The sequence below is a fragment of the Pseudophryne corroboree genome, chromosome 6 (assembly GCF_028390025.1).
Source record: "Pseudophryne corroboree isolate aPseCor3 chromosome 6, aPseCor3.hap2, whole genome shotgun sequence".
Lineage (NCBI taxonomy): Eukaryota > Metazoa > Chordata > Amphibia > Anura > Myobatrachidae > Pseudophryne > Pseudophryne corroboree.
The window spans coordinates 70720148-70745246 of NC_086449.1; the positions used below are offsets into that span (position 1 = coordinate 70720148).

The 25099-nt window shown below is 52.7% G+C and overlaps 1 protein-coding gene across 3 annotated transcripts in view; it reads left to right on the top strand.

Annotated features, from left to right (window-relative positions):
* The window catches only part of CC2D1A (coiled-coil and C2 domain containing 1A), a 42272-nt gene extending 20165 nt beyond the window's left edge, over positions 1-22107 (top strand). For 2 of the 3 annotated variants that reach the window (XM_063931109.1, XM_063931110.1), the window contains exons 16-29: positions 703-761; positions 1075-1191; positions 1456-1529; positions 1613-1671; positions 2090-2141; positions 2227-2326; positions 2712-2802; positions 11939-12070; positions 12387-12439; positions 12523-12583; positions 12674-12800; positions 13166-13242; positions 21542-21589; positions 21678-22107. In XM_063931109.1, coding sequence (XP_063787179.1) covers positions 703-761; positions 1075-1191; positions 1456-1529; positions 1613-1671; positions 2090-2141; positions 2227-2326; positions 2712-2802; positions 11939-12070; positions 12387-12439; positions 12523-12583; positions 12674-12800; positions 13166-13242; positions 21542-21589; positions 21678-21704 — 1077 coding nt within the window. In that variant the 3' untranslated portion in view covers positions 21705-22107. The remainder of the gene's footprint in view (positions 1-702; positions 762-1074; positions 1192-1455; positions 1530-1612; positions 1672-2089; positions 2142-2226; positions 2327-2711; positions 2803-11938; positions 12071-12386; positions 12440-12522; positions 12584-12673; positions 12801-13165; positions 13243-21541; positions 21590-21677) is intronic. The other variant, XM_063931111.1, reaches the window with a different exon arrangement.
* Positions 22108-25099: the final 2992 nt, after the last annotated feature.

Here is a 25099-nt window from a genome sequence, read left to right on the forward strand (position 1 = left end):
CACAGAGTATTTCAGAATGTGAGTGGGGTGATCTTGCGGGAGGCCTTGACCTGAAGTCTTGTGATAAAGTCGATCAGGTCAGGACCGCGTGTGGGCCGGGGGGAGTGTCACAGACTGAGCAGGGGTAGAACTACACTTTTTTCTAAGGACCACCATACTCCGTCACATGACACACATTACCTGGCATTTCTGATCTGTCAAGTATGTTGCATGTATTAGAGCCACTTTTTATGAGCCTTAGGGAAAAGTGATAACCTGGCTAGGATCTGTCTTTGGTACATATCTGCAGATGTACAGACCTCTACCGCCCCCTTCTGATCAGTGGTGTACTGCATGCACATCTACTTTCCATCTGTAATTAAGAAAAATATGTGATTGTCCCATTATTATATTTTACTTCTATTTTTAACTCTATTTTATATCTGCGTGTTTGGACTGGAGTGTGGCTGTCATTAGTTGTCAGTGTTGGAGAATGTTTTCCTCTTTATCACCACTTTGACAGTCACTCATTATAGATCTTTCTGTGCAATGAGTAAAATGCAGACACCTCTCTGCCCGGATAGTTTGCAGTTACCCGTCCTCCTAATCTGATCACCCCATGTGCGTCCCCGGGGGGTGTACTGCTAGCCAAACACACAGTTTTGTATTAGTTACAGTCATTCTGTTGATGCAATGACTTGATCATATCTCCTCATCTGTCAGATGTGTATGACGTCTTCTCAGCAATTTACCCACCTGGGAAATATCACAGAGACCACAAAGTGAGTGCTGTCTGTACATCTCGCCCTGTTGTTCCTGTATATGTTTCCATTTCCTTTCCTGATTGATGATATAACGTATGTAACTGAGCTGCTTCTGTCTCTGTTCTGCAGTTCTCCATCGCTTGTCTCTCTCTTTCTCTTCTCTGTTATGGGTAGAGATCCTGCCATCTCATGTCTTTCTCTTCTCTGTCTCAGAGTACACCCATTCCTGTCTCCTATGTTTATGCTTCCCCCCCGCTGACCCACTTCCTCTTCTCCAACTCTCTATCTCCTTTCTTGTTTCCATCTCCCTCTCTCTCTCCCTACTGAATAGGTATGAGAAGTTAGCAGAGGAATGCATGAAATACATCGAGATGGTGAAACAGGCTCACTTACGGGGTCTCCCGGTGCCTCGCTGCCACTATGAGGAGCGGACGATCAGCGTTGTGAAGTGAGTAAGGGGTACATTTACTAAGCGGAGAAGTAAGCCAGTGGAGAAGTTGCCCATGGCAACCAATCAGCACTGAAGTAACATCTATAATTTGCATACTATAGAATGATACAGAGCTGCTGATTGGTTGATGGGGAAATTTCTCCACTGGCTCACTTCTCCGTTCTTATCACTGCTTAGTAAATGTCCCCCTAAGTCTGTAAGTTGAGCTGCTTTTGTACCTGGCCTCCCCGTTGCACCCTGACCCCTGTCTGTCTCCTGCAGGATCTTTCCAGATCTGACCAATACGGATCTTGTGCTCTACGTGAAGAAAGCGGTGAATTTACCCACACCCGCAGGTAGATCCAGCCGCCTCTCCTGTCATTCTCTCTGTGTTTATTCTCCTCCGTGATCCCCCTCTTATACACTGCTGTGCTTGCAGGGTCATCTCCCAGCGACATGGATACTTTTGTGCGATTTGAATTTGCTTATCCCAGTCTGGTAAGACAAGAGAGGAGAGTGGCTGCCTGCATTCATTTATCTGGGCGTCCTTCCCCCTTACTCTTCCTTTTGTTGTTGTACCTGAGCGGCTCACATAAAGCCAGTTAGGATATTATCTCCCAGGATGCGAGTGAACATAGTGTCTCTGGAAGGTAAAATGTGCCGCTTAGATAAGTCCCCTTTTTAATAATGATAATATAACCCTGGCTTCCCAATGTTGCTAGATGCATTCTCCACAGAATGTATCCAGCAGATAACTTTACTGCAGCTCTGTCTACAGGGAGATAGGACTGTGCAGTCACCTGCCTATAGCCAGCCCTCCTCAGTGCATCACAAAGTGCTCGCTGTCTCCCCATAGTAAGCCTGATCTAGCTTGAACAGCGGGGTCCCTATGTAATGCCCTGTTTTCCTGTTGCAGGAGGAAGCTCAGAGAGACAAAACCAATGTGCTGAAGGGAACCAACTCTCCAGGTGTGGTGGCGTCAGTGGTGTATTGTGGTGATATCACGGTTCTGTCGGCCAAGGTCTCATGTACTATCCCCCTCTCTGTCCCCAGTGTATAAGGAGAAGTTCAATCTACAGATAAATCGCAATCACCGCGGCCTGAAGAGAGCCATACAGGCAAAAGGGATTAAATTGGAGGTCATCCAGAAAGGGTAACTGAGGGGCATTATGGGGATCAGTACGAGATACCGCCGGACTGGATCCCGGCGCTCGGAATACCGACACCGGAATCCCGACCGGCACAATCCGGAAAGGGAGGCGAGCGCAATGCAGCCCCTTGCAAACTCGCCACGCTGCGGGCACGGTGCCTCGCTACGCTCGGCACACATTTATTCTCCCTCTATGGGTGTCGCGGACAACCACAGAGGAAGAATATGTCGGGATTGTGCCGGTCGGGATTCCGGTGTCGGTATTCCGACCGCCGGGATTCCGTCCGGCGAGATCTTGACCGCATCCCCCATTATGTGCTGTGGGGAAATTGCAGCAGATGGTATATTAATAGGTAACAGAGCTGCTTTTTCTGCCTGATGTTTCTAGGGGGCTCTTTAAATCAGACCGTGTGGTTGGGACGGCTCACCTCAAGCTTGAGACTCTGGAGAACACCTGTGAGATCCGCGACATTCTGGAGGTGATCCACGCTAAACTCTCCGCACTGTGCTCCCCTCCCTGACCTGTGTGCTCTGCGCTCCCTTCTCCCTCACTAATCTGTGTGCTCTGCGCTCCCTTCTCCCTCACTAATCTGTGTGCTCTGCATTCCCTTCTCCCTCACTAATCTGTGTGCTCTGCATTCCCTTCTCCCTCACTAATCTGTGTGCTCTGCGCTCCCTTCTCCCTCACTAATCTGTGTGCTCTGCATTCCCTTCTCCCTCACTAATCTGTGTGCTCTGCATTCCCTTCTCCCTCACTAATCTGTGTGCTCTGCGCTCCCTTCTCCCTCACTAATCTGTGTGCTCTGCGCTCCCTTCTCCCTCACTAATCTGTGTGCTCTGCGCTCCCTTCTCCCTCACTACTCTGTGTGCTCTGCATTCCCTTCTCCCTCACTAATCTGTGTGCTCTGCATTCCCTTCTCCCTCACTAATCTGTATGCTCTGCATTCCCTTCTCCCTCACTAATCTGTGTGCTCTGCATTCCCTTCTCCCTCACTAATCTGTGTGCTCTGCATTCCCTTCTCCCTCACTAATCTGTGTGCTCTGTGCTCCATCCCTCACTGACCTGTGTGCTCTGCTCTTCTCCTCCCCTCACTGACCTGTGTGCTCTTCTCTCACCCCCTCACTGACCTGTGTGCTCTGCTCTTCTCCTCCCCTCACTGACCTGTGTGCTCTGCGCTCACCACCTCACTGACCTGTGTGCTCTGCTCTTCTCCTCCCCTCACTGACCTGTGTGCTCTTCGCTCACCCCCTCACTGACCTGTGTGCTCTGCGCTCACCCCGTCACTGACCTGTGTGCTCTTCGCTCCTCCCCTCACTGACCTGTGTGCTCTTCTCTTCTCCTCCCCTCACTAACCTGTGTGCTCTTCGCTCACCCCCTCACTGACCTGTGTGCTCTGCGCTCCTCCCCTCACTGACCTGTGTGCTCTTCGCTCACCCCCTCACTGACCTGTGTGCTCTGCGCTCACCCCCTCACTGACCTGTGTGCTCTGCGCTCACCCCCTCACTGACCTGTGTGCTCTTCTCTCCTCCCTTCACTGACCTGTGTGCTCTTCGCTCCTCCCCTCACTGACCTGTGTGCTCTGTGCTCCTCCCCTCACTGACCTGTGTGCTCTGTGCTCGTCCCCTCACTGACCTGTATGCTCTGCGCTCCTCCCCTCACTGACCTGTGTGCTCTTCTCTCACCCCCTCACTGACCTGTGTGCTCTGCTCTTCTCCTCCCCTCACTGACCTGTGTGCTCTTTGCTCTGTGCTCGTCCCCTCACTGACCTGTTTGCTCTGTGCTCGTCCCCTCACTGACCTGTGTGCTCTGCGCTCCTCCCCTCACTGACCTGTGTGCTCTTCTCTCACCCCCTCACTGACCTGTGTGCTCTGCGCTTACCCCCTCACTAACCTATGTGCTCTGCGCTCACCCCCTCACTGACCTGTGTGCTGTGCGCTCCTCCCCTCACTGACCTGTGTGCTGTGCGCTCCTCCCCTCACTGACCTGTGTGCTGTGCGCTCCTCCCCTCACTGACCTGTGTCTCCCCTCACTGACCTGTGTGCTCTGCGCTCACCCCCTCACTGACCTGTGAGCTCTTCGCTCCTCCCCTCACTGACCTGTGTGCTCTTCGCTCACCCCCTCACTGACCTGTGTGCTCTGCGCTCACCCCCTCACTGACCTGTGTGCTGTGCGCTCCTCCCCTCACTGACCTGTGTGCTGTGCGCTCCTCCCCTCACTGACCTGTGTGCTGTGCGCTCCTCCCCTCACTGACCTGTGTCTCCCCTCACTGACCTGTGTGCTCTGCGCTCACCCCCTCACTGACCTGTGAGCTCTTCGCTCCTCCCCTCACTGACCTGTGTGCTCTTCGCTCACCCCCTCACTGACCTGTGTGCTCTGCGCTCACCCCCTCACTGACCTGTGTGCTCTGCGCTCACCCCCTCACTGACCTGTGTGCTCTGCGCTCACCCCCTCACTGACCTGTGTGCTCTGCGCTCCTCCCCTCACTGACATGTGTGCTGTGCGCTCCTCCCCTCACTGACATGTGTGCTCTTCGCTCCTCCCCTCACTGACCTGTGTGCTCTTCGCTCCTCCCCTCACTGACCTGTGTGCTCTTCGCTCCACCCCTCACTGACCTGTGTGCTCTTCGCTCCTCCCCTCACTGACCTGTGTGCTCTTCGCTCCTCCCCTTACTGACCTGTGTGCTCTGCGCTCACCCCCTCACTGACCTGTGTGCTCTGCGCTCCTCCCCTCACTGACCTGTGTGCTCTTCTCTCCTCCATTCACTGACCTGTGTGCTCTTCGCTCCTCCCCTCACTGACCTGTGTGCACTGTGCTCGTCCCCTCACTGACCTGTGTGCTCTGCGCTCCTCCCCTCACTAACCTGTGTGCTCTTCTCTCACCCCCTCACTGACCTGTGTGCTCTGCTCTTCTCCTCCCCTCACTGACCTGTGTGCTCTTCGCTCCTCCCCTCACTGACCTGTTTGCTCTGTGCTCGTCCCCTCACTGACCTGTGTGCTCTGCTCTTCTCCTCCCCTCACTGACCTGTGTGCTCTTCGCTCACCCCCTCACTGACCTGTGTGCTCTGCGCTTACCCCGTCACTGACCTGTGTGCTCTTCACTCCTCCCCTCACTGACCTGTGTGCTCTTCGCTCCTCCCCTCACTAACCTGTGTGCTCTGCGCTCACCCCCTTACTGACCTGTGTGCTCTTCGCTCCTCCCCTAACTAACCTTTGTGCTCTGCGCTCCTCCCCTCACTGACCTGTGTGCTCTTCGCTCCTCCCCTCACTGACCTGTGTGCTCTTCGCTCCTCCCCTCACTGATCTGTGTGCTCTTCGCTCCTCCCCTCACTGATCTGTGTGCTCTTCGCTCCTCCCCTCACTGACCTGTGTGCTCTGCTCTTCTCCTCCCCTCATTGACCTGTGTGCTCTGCGCTCACCCCCTCACTAACCTATGTGCTGTGCGCTCCTCCCCTCACTGACCTGTGTGCTGTGCACTCCTCCCCTCACTGACCTGTGTGCTGTGCGCTCCTCCCCTCACTGACCTGTGTGCTCTGCGCTCCTCCCCTCACTGACCTGTGTGCTCTGCGCTCCTCCCCTCACTGACCTGTGTGCTCTGCGCTCCTCCCCTCACTGACCTGTGTGCTCTGCGCTCACCCCCTCACTGACCTGTGTGCTCTTCGCTCACCCCCTCACTAACCTGTGTGCTCTTCGCTCACCCCCTCACTAACCTGTGTGCTCTGCGCTCCTCCCCTCACTGACCTGTGTGCTCTGCGCTCACCCCCTCACTGACCTGTGTGCTCTGCGCTCACCCCCTCACTGACCTGTGTGCTCTGCGCTCACCCCCTCACTGACCTGTGTGCTGTGCGCTCCTCCCCTCACTGACCTGTGTGCTGTGCGCTCCTCCCCTCACTGACCTGTGTGCTCTTCGCTCCTCCCCTCACTGACCTGTGTGCTCTTCGCTCCTCCCCTCACTGACCTGTGTGCTCTTCGCTCCTCCCCTCACTGACCTGTGTGCTCTTCGCTCCTCCCCTCACTGATCTGTGTGCTCTTCGCTCCTCCCCTCACTGACCTGTGTGCTCTGCACTCACCCCCTCACTGACCTGTGTGCTCTGCGCTCCTCCCCTCACTGACCTGTGTGCTCTTCTCTCCTCCCTTCACTGACCTGTGTGCTCTGCGCTCCTCCCCTCACTGACCTGTGTGCTCTTCTCTCACCCCCTCACTGACCTGTGTGCTCTGCGCTCCTCCCCTCACTAACCTGTGTGCTCTTCTCTCACCCCCTCACTGACCTGTGTGCTCTGCTCTTCTCCTCCCCTCACTGACCTGTGTGCTCTTCGCTCACCCCCTCACTGACCTGTGTGCTCTGCGCTTACCCCGTCACTGACCTGTGTGCTCTTCACTCCTCCCCTCACTAACCTGTGTGCTCTTCGCTCCTCCCCTCACTAACCTGTGTGCTCTGCGCTCACCCCCTCACTGACCTGTGTGCTCTGCGCTCCTCCCCTCACTGACCTGTGTGCTCTTCGCTCCTCCCCTCACTAACCTTTGTGCTCTGCGCTCACCTCCTCACTGACCTGTGTGCTCTTCGCTCCTCCCCTCACTGACCTGTGTGCTCTGGGCTCACCCCCTCACTGACCTGTGTGCTCTGCGCTCACCCCCTCACTGACCTGTGTGCTGTGCGCTACTCCCCCTCACTGACCTGTGTGCTCTTCGCTCCTCCCCTCACTGACCTGTGTGCTCTTCGCTCCTCCCCTCACTGACCTGTGTGCTCTTCGCTCCTCCCCTCACTGACCTGTGTGCTCTTCGCTCCTCCCCTCACTGAACTGTGTGCTCTTCGCTCCTCCCCTCACTGACCTGTGTGCTCTTCGCTCCTCCCCTCACTGACCTGTGTGCTCTTCGCTCCTCCCCTCACTGACCTGTGTGCTCTTCGCTCCTCCCCTCACTGATCTGTGTGCTCTTCGCTCCTCCCCTTACTGACCTGTGTGCTCTGCGCTCCTCCCCTCACTGACCTGTGTGCTCTGCGCTCCTCCCCTCACTGACCTGTGTGCTCTTCTCTCCTCCCTTCACTGACCTGTGTGCTCTTCGCTCCTCCCCTCACTGACCTGTGTGCTCTGTGCTCGTCCCCTCACTGACCTGTATGCTCTGCGCTCCTCCCCTCACTGACCTGTGTGCTCTTCTCTCACCCCCTCACTGACCTGTGTGCTCTGCTCTTCTCCTCCCCTCACTGACCTGTGTGCTCTTCGCTCCTCCCCTCACTGACCTGTTTGCTCTGTGCTCGTCCCCTCACTGACCTGTGTGCTCTTCTCTCACCCCCTCACTGACCTGTGTGCTCTGCGCTTACCCCCTCACTAACCTATGTGCTCTGCGTCCACCCCCTCACTGACCTGTGTGCTGTGCGCTCCTCCCCTCACTGACCTGTGTGCTGTGCGCTCCTCCCCTCACTGACCTGTGTGCTGTGCGCTCCTCCCCTCACTGACCTGTGTCTCCCCTCACTGACCTGTGTGCTCTGCGCTCACCCCCTCACTGACCTGTGAGCTCTTCGCTCCTCCCCTCACTGACCTGTGTGCTCTTCGCTCACCCCCTCACTGACCTGTGTGCTCTGCGCTCACCCCCTCACTGACCTGTGTGCTCTGCGCTCACCCCCTCACTGACCTGTGTGCTCTGCGCTCACCCCCTCACTGACCTGTGTGCTGTGCGCTCCTCCCCTCACTGACATGTGTGCTGTGCGCTCCTCCCCTCACTGACATGTGTGCTGTGCGCTCCTCCCCTCACTGACATGTGTGCTCTTCGCTCCTCCCCTCACTGACCTGTGTGCTCTTCGCTCCTCCCCTCACTGACCTGTGTGCTCTGCGCTCCACCCCTCACTGACCTGTGTGCTCTTCGCTCCTCCCCTCACTGACCTGTGTGCTCTTCGCTCCTCCCCTCACTGATCTGTGTGCTCTTCGCTCCTCCCCTTACTGACCTGTGTGCTCTGCGCTCACCCCCTCACTGACCTGTGTGCTCTGCGCTCCTCCCCTCACTGACCTGTGTGCTCTTCTCTCCTCCATTCACTGACCTGTGTGCTCTTCGCTCCTCCCCTCACTGACCTGTGTGCACTGTGCTCGTCCCCTCACTGACCTGTGTGCTCTGCGCTCCTCCCCTCACTAACCTGTGTGCTCTTCTCTCACCCCCTCACTGACCTGTGTGCTCTGCTCTTCTCCTCCCCTCACTGACCTGTGTGCTCTTCGCTCCTCCCCTCACTGACCTGTTTGCTCTGTGCTCGTCCCCTCACTGACCTGTGTGCTCTGCTCTTCTCCTCCCCTCACTGACCTGTGTGCTCTTCGCTCACCCCCTCACTGACCTGTGTGCTCTGCGCTTACCCCGTCACTGACCTGTGTGCTCTTCACTCCTCCCCTCACTAACCTGTGTGCTCTTCGCTCCTCCCCTCACTAACCTGTGTGCTCTGCGCTCACCCCCTTACTGACCTGTGTGCTCTTCGCTCCTCCCCTAACTAACCTTTGTGCTCTGCGCTCCTCCCCTCACTGACCTGTGTGCTCTTCGCTCCTCCCCTCACTGACCTGTGTGCTCTTCGCTCCTCCCCTCACTGATCTGTGTGCTCTTCGCTCCTCCCCTCACTGATCTGTGTGCTCTTCGCTCCTCCCCTCACTGATCTGTGTGCTCTTCGCTCCTCCCCTCACTGACCTGTGTGCTCTGCTCTTCTCCTCCCCTCACTGACCTGTGTGCTCTTCGCTCCTCCCCTCACTGACCTGTGTGCTCTTCTCTCCTCCCTTCACTGACCTGTGTGCTCTTCGCTCCTCCCCTCACTGACCTGTGTGCTCTGCGCTCACCCCCTCATTGACCTGTGTGCTCTGCGCTCACCCCCTCACTAACCTATGTGCTCTGCGCTCACCCCCTCACTGACCTGTGTGCTGTGCGCTCCTCCCCTCACTGACCTGTGTGCTGTGCGCTCCTCCCCTCACTGACCTGTGTGCTCTGCGCTCCTCCCCTCACTGACCTGTGTGCTCTGCGCTCCTCTCCTCACTGACCTGTGTGCTCTGCGCTCCTCCCCTCACTGACCTGTGTGCTCTTCGCTCCTCCCCTCACTGACCTGTGTGCTCTGCGCTCACCCCCTCACTGACCTGTGTGCTCTTCGCTCACCCCCTCACTGACCTGTGTGCTCTTCGCTCACCCCCTCACTAACCTGTGTGCTCTGCGCTCCTCCCCTCACTGACCTGTGTGCTCTTCGCTCACCCCCTCACTGACCTGTGTGCTCTGCGCTCACCCCCTCACTGACCTGTGTGCTCTGCGCTCACCCCCTCACTGACCTGTGTGCTCTGCGCTCACCCCCTCACTGACCTGTGTGCTCTGCGCTCACCCCCTCACTGACCTGTGTGCTCTGCGCTCACCCCCTCACTGACCTGTGTGCTGTGCGCTCCTCCCCTCACTGACCTGTGTGCTCTTCGCTCCTCCCCTCACTGACCTGTGTGCTCTTCGCTCCTCCCCTCACTGACCTGTGTGCTCTTCGCTCCTCCCCTCACTGACCTGTGTGCTCTTCGCTCCTCCCCTCACTGACCTGTGTGCTCTTCGCTCCTCCCCTCACTGACCTGTGTGCTCTTCGCTCCTCCCCTCACTGACCTGTGTGCTCTTCGCTCCTCCCCTCACTGATCTGTGTGCTCTTCGCTCCTCCCCTCACTGACCTGTGTGCTCTGCGCTCACCCCCTCACTGACCTGTGTGCTCTGCGCTCCTCCCCTCACTGACCTGTGTGCTCTTCTCTCCTCCCTTCACTGACCTGTGTGCTCTTCGCTCCTCCCCTCACTGACCTGTGTGCACTGTGCTCGTCCCCTCACTGACCTGTGTGCTCTGCGCTCCTCCCCTCACTAACCTGTGTGCTCTTCTCTCACCCCCTCACTGACCTGTGTGCTCTGCTCTTCTCCTCCCCTCACTGACCTGTGTGCTCTTCGCTCCTCCCCTCACTGACCTGTTTGCTCTGTGCTCGTCCCCTCACTGACCTGTGTGCTCTGCGCTCCTCCCCTCACTAACCTGTGTGCTCTTCTCTCACCCCCTCACTGACCTGTGTGCTCTGCTCTTCTCCTCCCCTCACTGACCTGTGTGCTCTTCGCTCACCCCCTCACTGACCTGTGTGCTCTGCGCTTACCCCGTCACTGACCTGTGTGCTCTTCACTCCTCCCCTCACTAACCTGTGTGCTCTTCGCTCCTCCCCTCACTAACCTGTGTGCTCTGCGCTCACCCCCTCACTGACCTGTGTGCTCTTCGCTCCTCCCCTCACTGACCTGTGTGCTCTTCGCTCCTCCCCTCACTAACCTTTGTGCTCTGCGCTCACCCCCTCACTGACCTGTGTGCTCTTCGCTCCTCCCCTCACTGACCTGTGTGCTCTGGGCTCACCCCCTCACTGACCTGTGTGCTCTGCGCTCACCCCCTCACTGACCTGTGTGCTGTGCGCTACTCCCCCTCACTGACCTGTGTGCTCTTCGCTCCTCCCCTCACTGACCTGTGTGCTCTTCGCTCCTCCCCTCACTGACCTGTGTGCTCTTCGCTCCTCCCCTCACTGACCTGTGTGCTCTTCGCTCCTCCCCTCACTGACCTGTGTGCTCTTCGCTCCTCCCCTCACTGACCTGTGTGCTCTGCGCTCACCCCCTCACTGACCTGTGTGCTCTGCGCTCCTCCCCTCACTGACCTGTGTGCTCTTCGCTCCTCCCCTCACTAACCTGTGTGCTCTTCTCTCACCCCCTCACTGACCTGTGTGCTCTGCTCTTCTCCTCCCCTCACTGACCTGTGTGCTCTTCGCTCACCCCCTCACTGACCTGTGTGCTCTGCGCTTACCCCGTCACTGACCTGTGTGCTCTTCACTCCTCCCCTCACTAACCTGTGTGCTCTTCGCTCCTCCCCTCACTAACCTTTGTGCTCTGCGCTCACCCCCTCACTGACCTGTGTGCTCTTCGCTCCTCCCCTCACTGACCTGTGTGCTCTGGGCTCACCCCCTCACTGACCTGTGTGCTCTGCGCTCACCCCCTCACTGACCGGTGTGCTGTGCGCTACTCCCCCTCACTGACCTGTGTGCTCTTCGCTCCTCCCCTCACTGACCTGTGTGCTCTTCGCTCCTCCCCTCACTGACCTGTGTGCTCTTCGCTCCTCCCCTCACTGACCTGTGTGCTCTGCGCTCACCCCCTCACTGACCTGTGTGCTGTGCATTCCTCCCCTCACTGACCTGTGTGCTCTGCGCTCCTCCCCTCACTGACCTGTGTGCTCTGCGCTCCTCTCCTCGCTGACCTGTGTGCTCTGTGCTCCTCCCCTCACTGACCTGTGTGCTCTGCACTCCTCCCCTCACTGACCTGTGTGCTCTGCGCTCCTCCCCTCACTGACCTGTGTGCTCTGCGCTCCTCCCCTCACTGACCTGTGTGCTCTGCGCTCCTCCCCTCACTGACCTGTGTGCTCTGCGCTTCTCCCCTCAGTAATTATCTCTGTGCATCAACACTCTGGCTGCTCTGTGCCTCCCACCTCCCACCCCTCACTCTGCTCTGTGCCTCCCTTCTGCTTTTCTGACCTATTTCTTTATTCTTTTAAACCCCATAGCGTCACTACCAGGGTCTCCTAATCCCCCCCGCCGCCGCACCCCTTTGTCACAGTCCTCCTTTCTCTCCTAGGTGATGGAGGGCCGCAGACCCACAGGGGGTAAGCTGGAGGTGTGCGTACAAATTCGGGAGCCCTTCTCATCTCAGCAGCTGAGCAGCAGCACAGAGAAATGGCTGGTTGTAGACCCTATCGCTCTTCCTCCGGTAATAGTCCCCCGCTGGCACTGTCCTGTACCTGGTACCATCCCCTGAGTAACTCCCCCCTTACAGCTGTGATTGTGTCTGCATGCAAATGAGTCGTGCTGCTTTGTATTTATTAAGCCAGTGATGGTTTGCTTATGAGTAGGCAACTTGTGAGGGGTTACAGTAATCCATGCAGGAGAGGATGAGGGTGATACATCACTGTTTCCAGCACCAGGAGAGCTTCTGATTGGGAGGCAGAATAAAACTTGGCACCAAGGCAATGGAAGATAATCTACTCTGTTGCCTGATTTGATATCTCTGTTCGATTGTTTTACAGGCGCCTGTTCCAAAACCCAAACAGCCGACCCCAAATAAATCTGCATCCAGTAGGTGGGTACTGAGATAAGGTGATCAGTGTAACATGACTGTCCGTAGCTTCTCTCTTCTCACCTGTACTGCTTCCTCTCTTCCAGCACCACCACCCTGCACAGCCTGAGTGTTTTGGCCTTTGAGAAGGAAAAGTTAGAGAAGAGGGTGAGAGCGCCTCTGTGTGTGTCTTGCTGTCTGATCACCCCACCAACACCAACCCCCAACTCTGCTCTTATACGTCTCTTCTCCTGGCAGATTCTCGATTACAGACAGCAGCACCGCGCACCTCCCGGGGACCTGGTCACCCTGCTGAATGATGTCGTACAGCGTAGCCAACAACAGATACAGCAGCTGCGCCAGGGAGGACCTGCTGCGCGAGCTGGTGAGACGCCATCACAGACTTATTACTGTGAGCTGAAGCTACAAGTGTCCGGTGCTCCGCTCCCAGAGTCCTGTGCCCACCAGACTTTCACTATATCAGTTACTATTGAGGCGGCGCCCTTTGCTGGAAGCCCACAGTATAATAAAATTGGGGCAATACATATCCAATCCTGTCTGCCACAGCTTCTCCGTGCATGTCCTAAGCAGGAGATACTTTTACAGATGTGACGCCGAGCCGTGTACCAGTAGATTGAGCCAGCCTTCCCAATGATAATCATTTCTGTTCTACATCTTCCTACATTTCCAGGCATTTATTTCCTTACTACGCTTATCCTAAATAACTCTCTTCTTTGCCCTCCTTTTCAGAATACGTTTCTCAGCTGGAACGGTACCTGCAGTTCTATTCAGACTCTGCTCGGCGCCTGGGACAGGAGGGAAATCGGGTAAGTCAGCGGGAGGGGGGCGATAGCGTAATCATCTGGGATCTGGGCGCCATCAGACATGAGATAATTGGTTGCATTGCGTTTTATAGTAGCATCTATGGTATTGAATGGACCAGAGACATTTCTAGTATAGGCCGTCTGTCACGCAGCCACTGTCACTTCTGTGGCTTATCATCTGCACTCCGGGTTGGGATCGGGATCCTGGCGGTCAGTTATCGACTTCCGGGGTACTATTCCCCTTATAAATCACTACCTGGGGTACAGTTTCAGGCATCTCACTGTAAGAAGGGCATAGGAGTAGGGATGGCCATCGATGGTACACAAACCATCGATGGCCACCACTGAAACGTGCTGGCTGGTCCGTGGACCAATGAAAAACCAGGGGAGAGGCTTATCGGGTGTCAGGGGCGGAGCTATGCTCTGTGTCCCGACACGACATTTATAATAAAAAAAAAATAAGTATTTGGTTATACCTTTCCAACGATGGAGGGAAACCATTTGGTTGTCCCCCATATTTGGCAAAAGTATTCTACATCAGCCATAAACCATCGATGATTTTGAATCATCGATGGTCGATGGCCATCCCTAACTAGGAGTACTGTGAAAATCATTCTTTTTTATAAAGGTGGCTAGAACGGTTACATTTTAAATATCGGTTAGCATTAAACAGGTTTGTTAATTTTTGGGAAAAAGGTGCCATACGGTCATACCAGCAATATATACAGTGCATCCAGAAAGTATTCACAGCGCTTCATTTTTTCCACATTTTGTTATGTTACAGCCTTATCCAAAATGGAATAAATTCATTTTTTCCCTCAAAATTCATCACACATTACCCCATAATGATAACGTGAAAAAAGTTTTTTTTGAGATTTTTGAAAATTTATTAAAATAAAAAAAAACGAAGAAATCACATGTACATAAGTATTCACAGCCTTTGCTCAACACTTTGTTGATGCACCTTTGGCAGCAATTACAGGCTCAAGTATTTCTCTGACGTCCTAGTGGATGCTGGGTACTCCGTAAGGACCATGGGGAATAGACGGGCTCCGCAGGAGACTGGGCACTCTTTAAAGAAAGATTAGGTACTACATCTGGTGTGCACTGGCTCCTCCCTCTATGTCCCTCCTCCAGTTAGAATCTGTGCCCGGCCAGAGCTGGATGCACTTAGTGGGCTCTCCTGAGTTCACTATAAAGAAAGTATTTGTTAGGTTTTTTATTTTCAGTGAGATCTGCTGGCAACAGACTCACTGCTACGTGGGACTTAGGGGAGAGAAGCAAACCTACCTGCTTGCAGCTAGCTTGTGCTTCTAAGGCTACTGGACACCATTAGCTCCAGAGGGATCGAACACAGGGCCCGACCTCGATCGTCCGTTCCAGGAGCCACGCCGCCGTCCCCCTTGCAGAGCCAGAAGACGGCAGATACCGGAGAAAATCGGCGGCTGAAGACTCCGTTCTTCAATAAGGTAGCGCACAGCACTGCAGCTGTGCGCCATTGCTCCCACAGCACACCACACGCTCCGGTCACTGGTGGGTGCAGGGCGCGGGGGGGCGCCCTGGGCTGCAATTAGTATACCTTAGATGGCAAACTGCACATAATACAGTTCTAAACTGTATATGTGCCTAATCCCCCGCCATAATTTTCATTAAAAAAGCGGGAGAAGCCCGCCGCTGAAGGGGCGGGGCTATCTTCCTCAGCACAGCCAGCGCCATTTTCTCTTCACAGCTCCGCTGGAAGGACGCTCCCCAGGCTCTCCCCTGCAGTATACACTACAGAAAGGGTAAAAAAGAGAGGGGGGCACATACATTTAGGCGAAAATTGTGATATAAGCAGCTATTTGGGGAAAATTCACTTTGTGTATAGTGTATATCCCTCTGTCATATAGCGCTCTGGTGTGTGCTGGCATACTCTCTCTCTGTCTCCCCAAAGGACTTTGTGGGGTCCTGTCCTCAGTCAGAGCATTCCCTGTGTGTGTGTGCGGTGTGTCGGTACGGCTGTGTCGACATGTTTGATGAGGACGCTTACGTGGAGGCAGAGCAGGTGCCGATAAGTGTGATGTCGCCCCCTGCGGGGCCGACACCTGAGTGGATGGATATGTGGAAGGTATTAACCGACAGTGTCAACTCCTTACATAAAAGGTTCAATGACGCAGCTTTGGGACAGCCGGCATCTCAGCCCACGCCTGCCCAGGCATCTCAGAGGCCGTCAGGGGCTCAAAAACGCCCGCTACCTCAGATGGCAGACACAGATGTAGACACGGAGTCTGACTCCAGTGTCGACGAGGATGAGACAAATGTACAATCCACAAGGGCCATCCGATGCATGATTACGGCAATGAAAAATGTGTTGCACATTTCTGACATTAACCCGGTTACCACAAAAAACGGTATTATGTTTGGGGAGAAAAAGCAGCCAGTGATGTTTCCCCCATCTGATGAGTTAAATGAATTGTGTGAAGAAGCGTGGGGTTCCCCAGATAAGAAACTAGTGATTTCTAAGCGGTTACTAATGGCGTACCCTTTCCCGCCAACGGATAGGTTACGCTGGGAGACATCCCCTAAGGTGGACAAGGCGCTCACACGCTTATCAAAAAAGGTGGCACTGCCTTCTCAGGATACGGCTGCCTTAAAGGAGCCTGCAGATAGAAAGCAGGAGGCTATCCTGAAGTCTGTGTATACACACTCAGGTACTATACTAAGACCTGCTATTGCTTCAGCATGGATGTGTAGTGCTGCAGCCGCATGGTCTGATTCCCTGTCTGATAACATTGATTCCCTTGACAGGGACACTATTTTGCTAACCATAGAGCATATTAAGGACGTGGTCTTATATATGAGGGATGCACAGAGGGACATTTGCCGGCTGGCATCTAGAATTAATGCAATGTCCATTTCTGCCAGGAGAGTATTATGGACTCGGCAGTGGACAGGTGATGCTGATTCTAAAAGGCACATGGAAGTTTTGCCTTATAAGGGTGAGGAATTGTTTGGGGACGGTCTCTCGGACCTCATATCCACAGCAACAGCTGGGAAGTCGACTTTTTTACCTCAGGTTCCCTCACAGCCTAAGAAAGCACCGTATTATCAAGTACAGTCCTTTCGGCCTCAGAAAGGCAAGCGGGTTAGAGGCGCGTCCTTTCTGCCCAGAGGCAGGGGTAGAGGGAAAAAGCTGCACCAGACAGCCAGTTCCCAAGAACAAAAATCCTCCCCTGCTTCCACTAAGTCCACCACATGACGCTGGGGCTCCACAGGTGGAGCCAGGTGCGGTGGGGGCCCGTCTCCGGAACTTCAGCGACCAGTGGGTTCGCTCACAGGTGGATCTCTGGGTTCTACAAGTGGTATCTCAGGGATACAAGCTGGAGTTCGAGACGTCTCCCCCTCGCCGTTACCTCAAATCAGCCTTGCCAGCTACTCCCAAAGACAGGGAGGTAGTACTGGCGGCAATTCACAAGCTGTACCTCCAGCAGGTGATAATCAAAGTTCCCCTCTTTCAACAGGGACGGGGTTACTATTCCACAATGTTTGTGATACCGAAACCAGACGGTTCGGTGAGACCCATTCTAAATTTGAAATCCTTGAACACTTTTATATAAGGAAGTTCAAGTTCAAAATGGAATCGCTCAGGGCGGTTATTGCAAGCCTGGAAGAGGGGGATTATATGGTATCACTGGACATCAAGGATGCTTACCTACATGTCCCCATTTACCCACCTCGCCAGGACTACCTCCGATTTGTGGTACAGGACTGCCATTACCAATTCCAGACGTTGCCGTTTGGTCTGTCCACGGCACCGAGGGTATTTACCAAGGTAATGGCCGAAATGATGATACTCCTTCGAAAGAAGGGAGTTATAATTATCCCGTACTTGGACGATCTCCTTATAAAAGCGAGGTCCATGGAGCAGTTGTTGGTCAGAGTAGCACTATCTCAGGAAGTGCTACAACAGCACGGCTGGATTCTGAATATCCCAAAGTCGCAGCTGGTTCCTACGACGCGTCTGCTGTTCTTGGGTATGATTCTGGACACAGAACAGAAGAAGGTGTTTCTCCCGGAGGAGAAGGCCAAGGAGTTGTCATCTCTGGTCAGAGACCTCCTGAAACCAAAACAGGTGTCGGTGCATCACTGCACGCGAGTCCTGGGAAAGATGGTAGCTTCTTACGAAGCGATTCCCTTCGGCAGGTTCCATGCAAGGATCTTTCAGTGGGATCTGTTAGACAAGTGGTCCGGATCGCCCTGTCCCCGAGGGCCAGGGTGTCTCTGCTGTGGTGGCTGCAGAGTGCTCATCTTCTCGAGGGCCGCAGATTCGGCATACAGGACTGGGTCCTGGTGACCACGGATGCAAGCCTCCGAGGTTGGGGGGCAGTCACTCAGGGAAGAAACTTCCAAGGACAATGGTCGAGTCAGGAGGCTTCCCAACACATAAATATTCTGGAACTAAGGGCCATTTACAATGCCCTAAGTCAAGCGAAACCCCTGCTTCAAAACCAGCCGGTGCTGATTCAGTCAGACAACATCACGGCGGTCGCCCATGTAAACCGACAGGGCGGCACAAGAAGCAGGATGGCGATGGCAGAAGCCACAAGGATTCTCAGATGGGCGGAAAATCACGTGATAGCACTGTCAGCAGTGTTCATTCCGGGAGTGGACAACTGGGAAGCAGACTTCCTCAGCAGGCACGACCTCCACTCGGGAGAGTGGGGACTTCATCCAGAAGTCTTCCAGCTGATTGTAAATCGTTGGGAAAGGCCACAGGTGGACATGATGGCGTCCCGCCTCAACAAAAAGCTAAAAAGATATTGCGCCAGGTCAAGGGACCCTCAGGCGATAGCTGTGGACGCTCTAGTGACACCGTGGGTGTACCAGTCGGTTTATGTGTTCCCTCCTCTTCCTCTCATATCAAAGGTACTGAGGATAATAAGAAAGAGAGGAGTAAGAACTATACTCATCGTTCCGGATTGGCCAAGAAGGACTTGGTACCCGGAACTACAAGAAATGATCTCAGAGGACCCTTGGCCTCTGCCGCTCCGACAGGACCTGCTACAGCAGGGGTTCTGTCTGTTCCAAGACTTACCGCGGCTGCGTTTGACGGCATGGCGGTTGAACGCCGGATCCTGATGGAAAAGGGCATTCCGGTTGAAGTCATTCCTACGCTGATAAAAGCTAGGAAGGATGTGACAGCAAAACATTATCACCGCATATGGCGAAAATATGTTGCTTGGTGTGAGGCTATGAAGGCCCCAACAGAGGAATTTCAGCTGGGTTGATTTCTGCACTTCCTACAGTCAGGAGTGACTATGGGCCTAAAATTGGGATCCATTAAAGTCCAGATTTCGGCCCTGTCTATTTTCTTTCAAAAAGAACTGGCTTCACTGCCTGAAGTTCAGACGTTTGTTAAGGGAGTGCTGCATATTCAGCCCCCTTTTGTGCCTCCAGTGGCACCTTGGGATCTCAACGTTGTGTTGGATTTCCTAAAATCACATTGGTTTGAGCCACTTCAGACCGTGGAGTTGAAATATCTCACGTGGAAAGTGGTCATGCTTTTGGCCTTGGCTTCGGCTAGGCGTGTGTCAGAATTGGCGGCTTTGTCATGTAAAAGCCCCTATCTGGTCTTCCATATGGACAGGGCAGAATTGAGAACTCGTCCCCAATTTCTCCCTAAGGTGGTATCCGCGTTTCATTTGAACCAACCTATTGTGGTGCCTGCGGCTACTCGGGACTTGGAGGCTTCCAAGTTGCTGGATGTAGTCCGGGCCCTGAAAATCTATGTTTCCAGGACGGCTAGAGTCAGAAAAACTGACTCGCTGTTTACCCTGCATGCACCCAACAAGCTGGGTGCTCCTGCTTCTAAGCAGACTATTGCTCGCTGGATCTGTAGCACGAAACAACTTGCACATTCTGCGGCTGGACTGCCGCATCCTAAATCAGTCAAAGCCCATTCCACGAGGAAGGTGGGCTCTTCTTGGGCGGCTGCCCGAGGGGTCTCGGCTTTACAACTTTGCCGAGCTGCTACCTGGTCAGGATCAAACACGTTTGCAAAATTCTACAAGTTTGATACCCTGGCTGAGGAGGACCTTGAGTTTGCTCATTCGGTGCTGCAGAGTCATCCGCACTCTCCCGCCCGTTTGGGAGCTTTAGTATAATCCCCATGGTCCTTACGGAGTACCCAGCATCCACTAGGACGTCAGAGAAAATAAGATTTTACTCACCGGTAAATCTATTTCTCGTAGTCCGTAGTGGATGCTGGGAGCCCGTCCCAAGTGCGGACTTCTGCAAAACTTGTATATAGTTATTGCTTAACTATAGGGTTTTTTGTTCTGAGCCATCTGTTTAATGAGGCTCAGTTATTGTTCATACTGTTAACTGGGTATAGTTATCACGAGTTGTACGGTGTGATTGGTGTGGCTGGTATGAGTCTTACCCTGGATTCCAAATCCTTTCCTAGTAATGTCAGCTCTTCCGGGCACAGTTTCCCTAACTTAGGTCTGGAGGAGGGGCATAGAGGGAGGAGCCAGTGCACACCAGATGTAGTACCTAATCTTTCTTTAAAGAGTGCCCAGTCTCCTGCGGAGCCCGTCTATTCCCCATGGTCCTTACGGAGTACCCAGCATCCACTACGGACTACGAGAAATAGATTTACCGGTGAGTAAAATCTTACTTTTTTAATATGATGCCACAAGCTTGGCACACCTATTTTCGGGCAGTTTCGTCCATTCCTCTTTGCATCACCTCTCAAGCTTCATCAGGTTGGATGGGAAGCGTCGGTGCGCAGCCATTTTCAGACCTCTCCAGAGATGTTCAATCTGATTCAAGTCTGGGCTCTGGCTGGGCCACTCAAGGACATTCACAGAGTTGTCCTGAAGCCACTCCTTTGATATCTTGGCTGTGTGCTTAGGGTCGTTGTCCTGCTGAAAGATGAACCATCACCCCAGTCTGAGGTCAAGAGCGATCTGTGGCAGGTTTTCATCCAGGATGTCTCTGTACATTCGTCTTTCCCTCTACCCTAACTAATCTCCCAGTTCCTGCCACTGAAAAACATCCCCACAGCATGATGCTGCCACCACCATGCTTCACTGTAGGGATGGTATTGGCCTGGTGATGAGCAGTGCCTGGTTTCCTCCAAATATGACGCCTGATATTCACACCAAAGAGTTCAATCTTTGTCTCATCAGACCAGAGAATTTTGTGGTCTGAGAGTCCTTCAGGTGCATTTTGGCAAACTCCAGGTGGGCTGCCATGTGCTTTTTAGTAAGGAGTGGCTTCCGTCTGGCCAGTCTACTATAGAGGACTGATTGGTAGATTGCTGCAGAGATGGTTGTCCTTCTGGAAGGTTCTCCTCTTTCCACAGAGGAATGCTGTAGCTCTGACATCGGGTTCTTGGTCACCTCCCTGACTAGGGCCCTTCTCCCCCGATCGCTCAGTTTGGACAGCCAGCCAGCTCTAGGAAGAGTCTACGTGGTTCCGAACTTCTTCCATTTACGGATGATGGAGGCCACTGTGCTCATTGGCACCTTCAAAGCAGCAGATATTTTTCTGTACCCTTCCCCAGATTTGTACCTCGAGACAATCCTGTCTCGGAGGTCTACAGACAATTCCTTTGACTTCATGCTTGGTTTGTGCTCAGACATGCACTGTCAAGTGTGGGACCTTATAGAGACAAGTATGTGACTTTCCAAATCATGTCCATTCAACTGAATTTACCACAGGTGGACTCCAAATAAACTGTAGGAACATCTCAAGGATGATCAGTGAAAACAGGATGCACCTGAGCTCAATTTTGAGCTTCATGGCAAAGGCTGTGAATACTTATGTACATGTGATTTCTTAGCTTTTTATTTTTAATAAATTTGCAAAAATCTCAAAAAACTTTTTTTACATTCTCATTATGGGGCATTGTTTGTAGAATTTTGCGAGAAAAAAATTAATTCATTCCATTTTGGAATAAAGCTGTAACATAACAAAATGTGGAAAAATTGAAGCGCTGTGAATACTTTCTGGATGCACTGTAAATATATTCAAGGTTAATACAGCGATGATGGTTCATTAGAAGTAAATGAATGAAAGAAAGAAAGAAAAGGCTTCACTATGAGCATAGGGAAGGGTTCTTTACAGTAAGAGCTGTTAAGCTGTTTCTCTTGTGGCAGAAGAAAATGCCTTCTAATGGGTAATTGTGAATGCGCCGCTAAATTGAGTCCTCTTTATATTGTATAACAAACCTTAAGCATCTGATACTACTGAGTGTAACACAGGATGTAACTGTCAGTGTACTGATTGCTCACTACCCATGTCTTTCCTCTCACAGGACGCAGCTAAGGAGGCCTTGTACAAGAGGAACCTTGTAGGCAATGAGGTGTGTAAATTGGGTTGGTGCTTTGGGTGAAGGTGGATGAGAGGACATGGAAAAGGCCTCTAACACTCTCTGTCCTGTTTCTCTTCAGCTGCAGAAATTTAAAATGTCTAGATGAAGAAGCCACGAGAATTGGAGTCCATTGTTTACGTGCCCCCTTAGAAGACGGGGCACCGTGCCTTATTTCTCACACTCCCATATGCCTGTGTCCCATCGGTTGTGACAATCAGACATGTATAGCACTTGATTCCGATGCTCTGCTACAATTATGCACTAGCAATAGGACCAGCTGTGAGTGTGAGCTTGTGCTGCAATCCATTCCTCATACTGTAGGTGGCGCCTTTCTGCACCAAATCTTAACACTACATAGTAATTGTCTGTGTCTGTCCTGTGTTCGTTCTCATTTGGTCAGCTTTTTACATAGGGATAAAATTCATGATGCTGTAACCAATCACCTGCTGCTGTGACCAATAAATGAGAAGTGAAACCATAGGGCGGCCATCTTTTCATCCACATCTTCACCAGTCTTGTTTGTTTTGTGTGTGTGTGTGTGTGTGTGTGTGTGTGTGTGTGTGTTTGTGTCGTGTGTGTACCGGATTCATCTTAACATGCAAATGATGTGTAACGTGTGCAGTATGTTCACAAGCTACCTCAGCTGAATGTTGTACATACATGTAGGTATGTGTAAATAGTGCTGGAATGGAGAGCTTAGCAGTATGCAGCAAGCAGTGCAGGTGGCCATTTTGTGGGTGATCTGATATTCCCGGCCTTCCACTTGACGCCACTGAGATATGAGGCACTTTAAAAAGAGGCTGCACATAGGGAATAGTCTCCATTTCGTGAATATGTCTTCTTGTAATTCGCAAAAGTACAGGCTGCATTCACAGAAACATTGTTTCAGGCTACAAAATGGCTTACTCCTTTCCCCATATTACCTCCGGTTCCCGACAACAGGCTGCATGCTCAAGCGTATTGGTTCATACCACAAAATGGCCGCTTCCACTGGTATGCAGGAGACAACCACTTTTACTAAATACTATGCATTGTGTAGTTACTGTATGAGCTATGTGTCAGTATATGAGCTTATAGACACATTAAACAAATACTATATATGATGCATTCAGTCTCAACTGTTTATATTGTGATTTGTGCAAGTTTCAAAAGTAAAGTATGAGCCCATCCTGCTCGAACCTCTTCGCCATGTGTAACACAGATATGTTAAGCACGGGATGTGGTCAGGATGCCGCTGGTCGAAATCCAGACATGCGGCCAAAGTGCCGGCGCCGGAATTTTGCCATCACTTGGAATGCTAATGCTGGATTCCCGACCGCCGACATCCCGAACGTAAGAATCCCGCGGAGTCCAGGGCGTGGCCTGGACGCAGACTGAGGTGGACGTGTGGTACGTGAGCTCCCAGCCTGGCCCGCTTTATTTACTCCTGCCTTGCTCAATCTCCTGCTCCCAGGGGCTCCTACGCCCGTATTGTGCCTCCATGCACCTGGGACCCCACCGTGAGCCGCAGTTTCTGAGACGCGGTACGACCCATACGCTCCCGCGGGTCACGGCCTTGTCTCCCCTCCAGAGCCGGGGACTCAATTTGCACGGCATCCGGCGCACCCCTCCCGCGGCTCCGTGCACGGACGCGGCGCGGCCTGAGGGGCTTCCTGAGACCTTGTTACTCACCTGTGGCTGCCTCATTCAGAAGAGGGGAGTCCTCTACACCCGGAAACTCGTGCTGCGGCGGCTCGGAGCTGGCTGTGAGGTGAACTGCACTGACTTCCCTGCATGCGGTGGCCATCTTGAATGCCCATATATGGGAAGGCAACCTGTTCCTGCATACAGAAGCCTGTAGTGGGGATTCTGAACACGCTGCTTGGCTCCTCATGAACATATACCTCCCTGTACATTTACAGGATTGCTGGCTTTGTGCTTTGCCTTGAACCCTCTGCTCCTGTGGACACAGTGGACTGTCATATTTCAATACCTCCATACATTGTGGGATTACTGGGCTCTGCTCAGCCCTGTGCTCTCGGGGAATAGGAGTCACTGCTGGCCGGGTCTCTAGTTTTTCCTCTGAAGCTCCTCTGTGATGTCCATGTGAAACACCTTTATTTCTCTGCAAGGCACTGGGCTCTACCCCATCTTCTTCACAGTTTTTTCTATATATCTATACATTGCCGCTCTGAATTATTGCGGTCATGTCTAACAGAAACCGTAAAGCTCCCGCTGGAGACTCCTCATCTTTTTTCGGCCCTAAACGGGGCAAAAATGTGAATCAGCACCCGGTTTCGCCAGGGACTCTGCAGGATGCGGGGGTCCTCCCCGTCCAGATCCGATTCTGCTCTCACTGTTGATGCTGATCCCTATGATTCTCTAGTACAAAGGATTGCGACCACATTCAGAGTTGAACTATGTGCGGCCATCCAGGAACTTAAAACGGAGATATCCTCTCTGTGCTGTCGTACTGACGCTTTAGAATGTAAGACTGAGGATATCTGCAATTATCAGGAGGTTAAAATATGGGCAAGACAAGAGAAAAGTATGACTCTTTTTTGGGCGCACTCTTAGATTGACTTAGTGTCTATAGATAAGTAATATAACTACAAATTGGTATTATTGTCTATATTCCTACTCTTTTAATACATGGGAACTCAACAGAACAATAAAATGAGACATAAACAAACAATGATAGGTCGGAAATATATTCCCCAAAAAATTAATGAAATGTTCAGATCTTGATTATACTTCGATAAGTGCATATAGGAAAATAGCTACATACTGAGCTGCTTCCGTCTGCCCGAGATCTGTACAAACTGTGTTTGTGTTAATGCGGCCCTAAATAGGGTAGAATTCGTGAGAGGGAGAACCCACACACTGAATTACCTTTCTAATAATTGACCACTGTTGTGGGAAAGGTACGACAGAAAAGGAATCTGGTTTAAGAAATAGTTGGAATGAGTATAAGTGGTGATACTGCTGTTGGTATAGTTAGGAAAGGGGAGTCTTCCTATTTCACCGGGTATTCCCTAGCAGTCGCCCGTCTAGGTACTGACCCAGCCCACCTCCGTTTAGCTTCCAAGATCGGACGAGATTGGGCGTAAGCGTAGGGGTATGGTCGTAGTAAGATTAGACCCTATATCACCAATGAGAGTGCACCGAAACGAAGGAATTAATTCCTCCTCAGAAAAAAAGATAATGGGAATAAGTGGGGAAGGGAAATAGCAACAGATGTACAAGCGTGAATCTGCTGTCCACGTTAGACGGAAGAGACGTGTCTCCTAGGGGGACACGCTCCCCAGAATCGTGAATGAGAGTTCAAGGAAAGAAGAGAAGAAGGAGAACAGTGTGAAAGAAGAATGAACAAGGTTATGTCTTTGTGGATTCCTTAGGGTCCCCTGATTTGTTAGATACTAATGAATCCTATTTCAATTGAGTCAAATAGGGTCTAACCCATGCAGCTAAATGTGGGACCACAAACAGCCTGTCCCTATTAGGTGCCTGAATATGCTATTA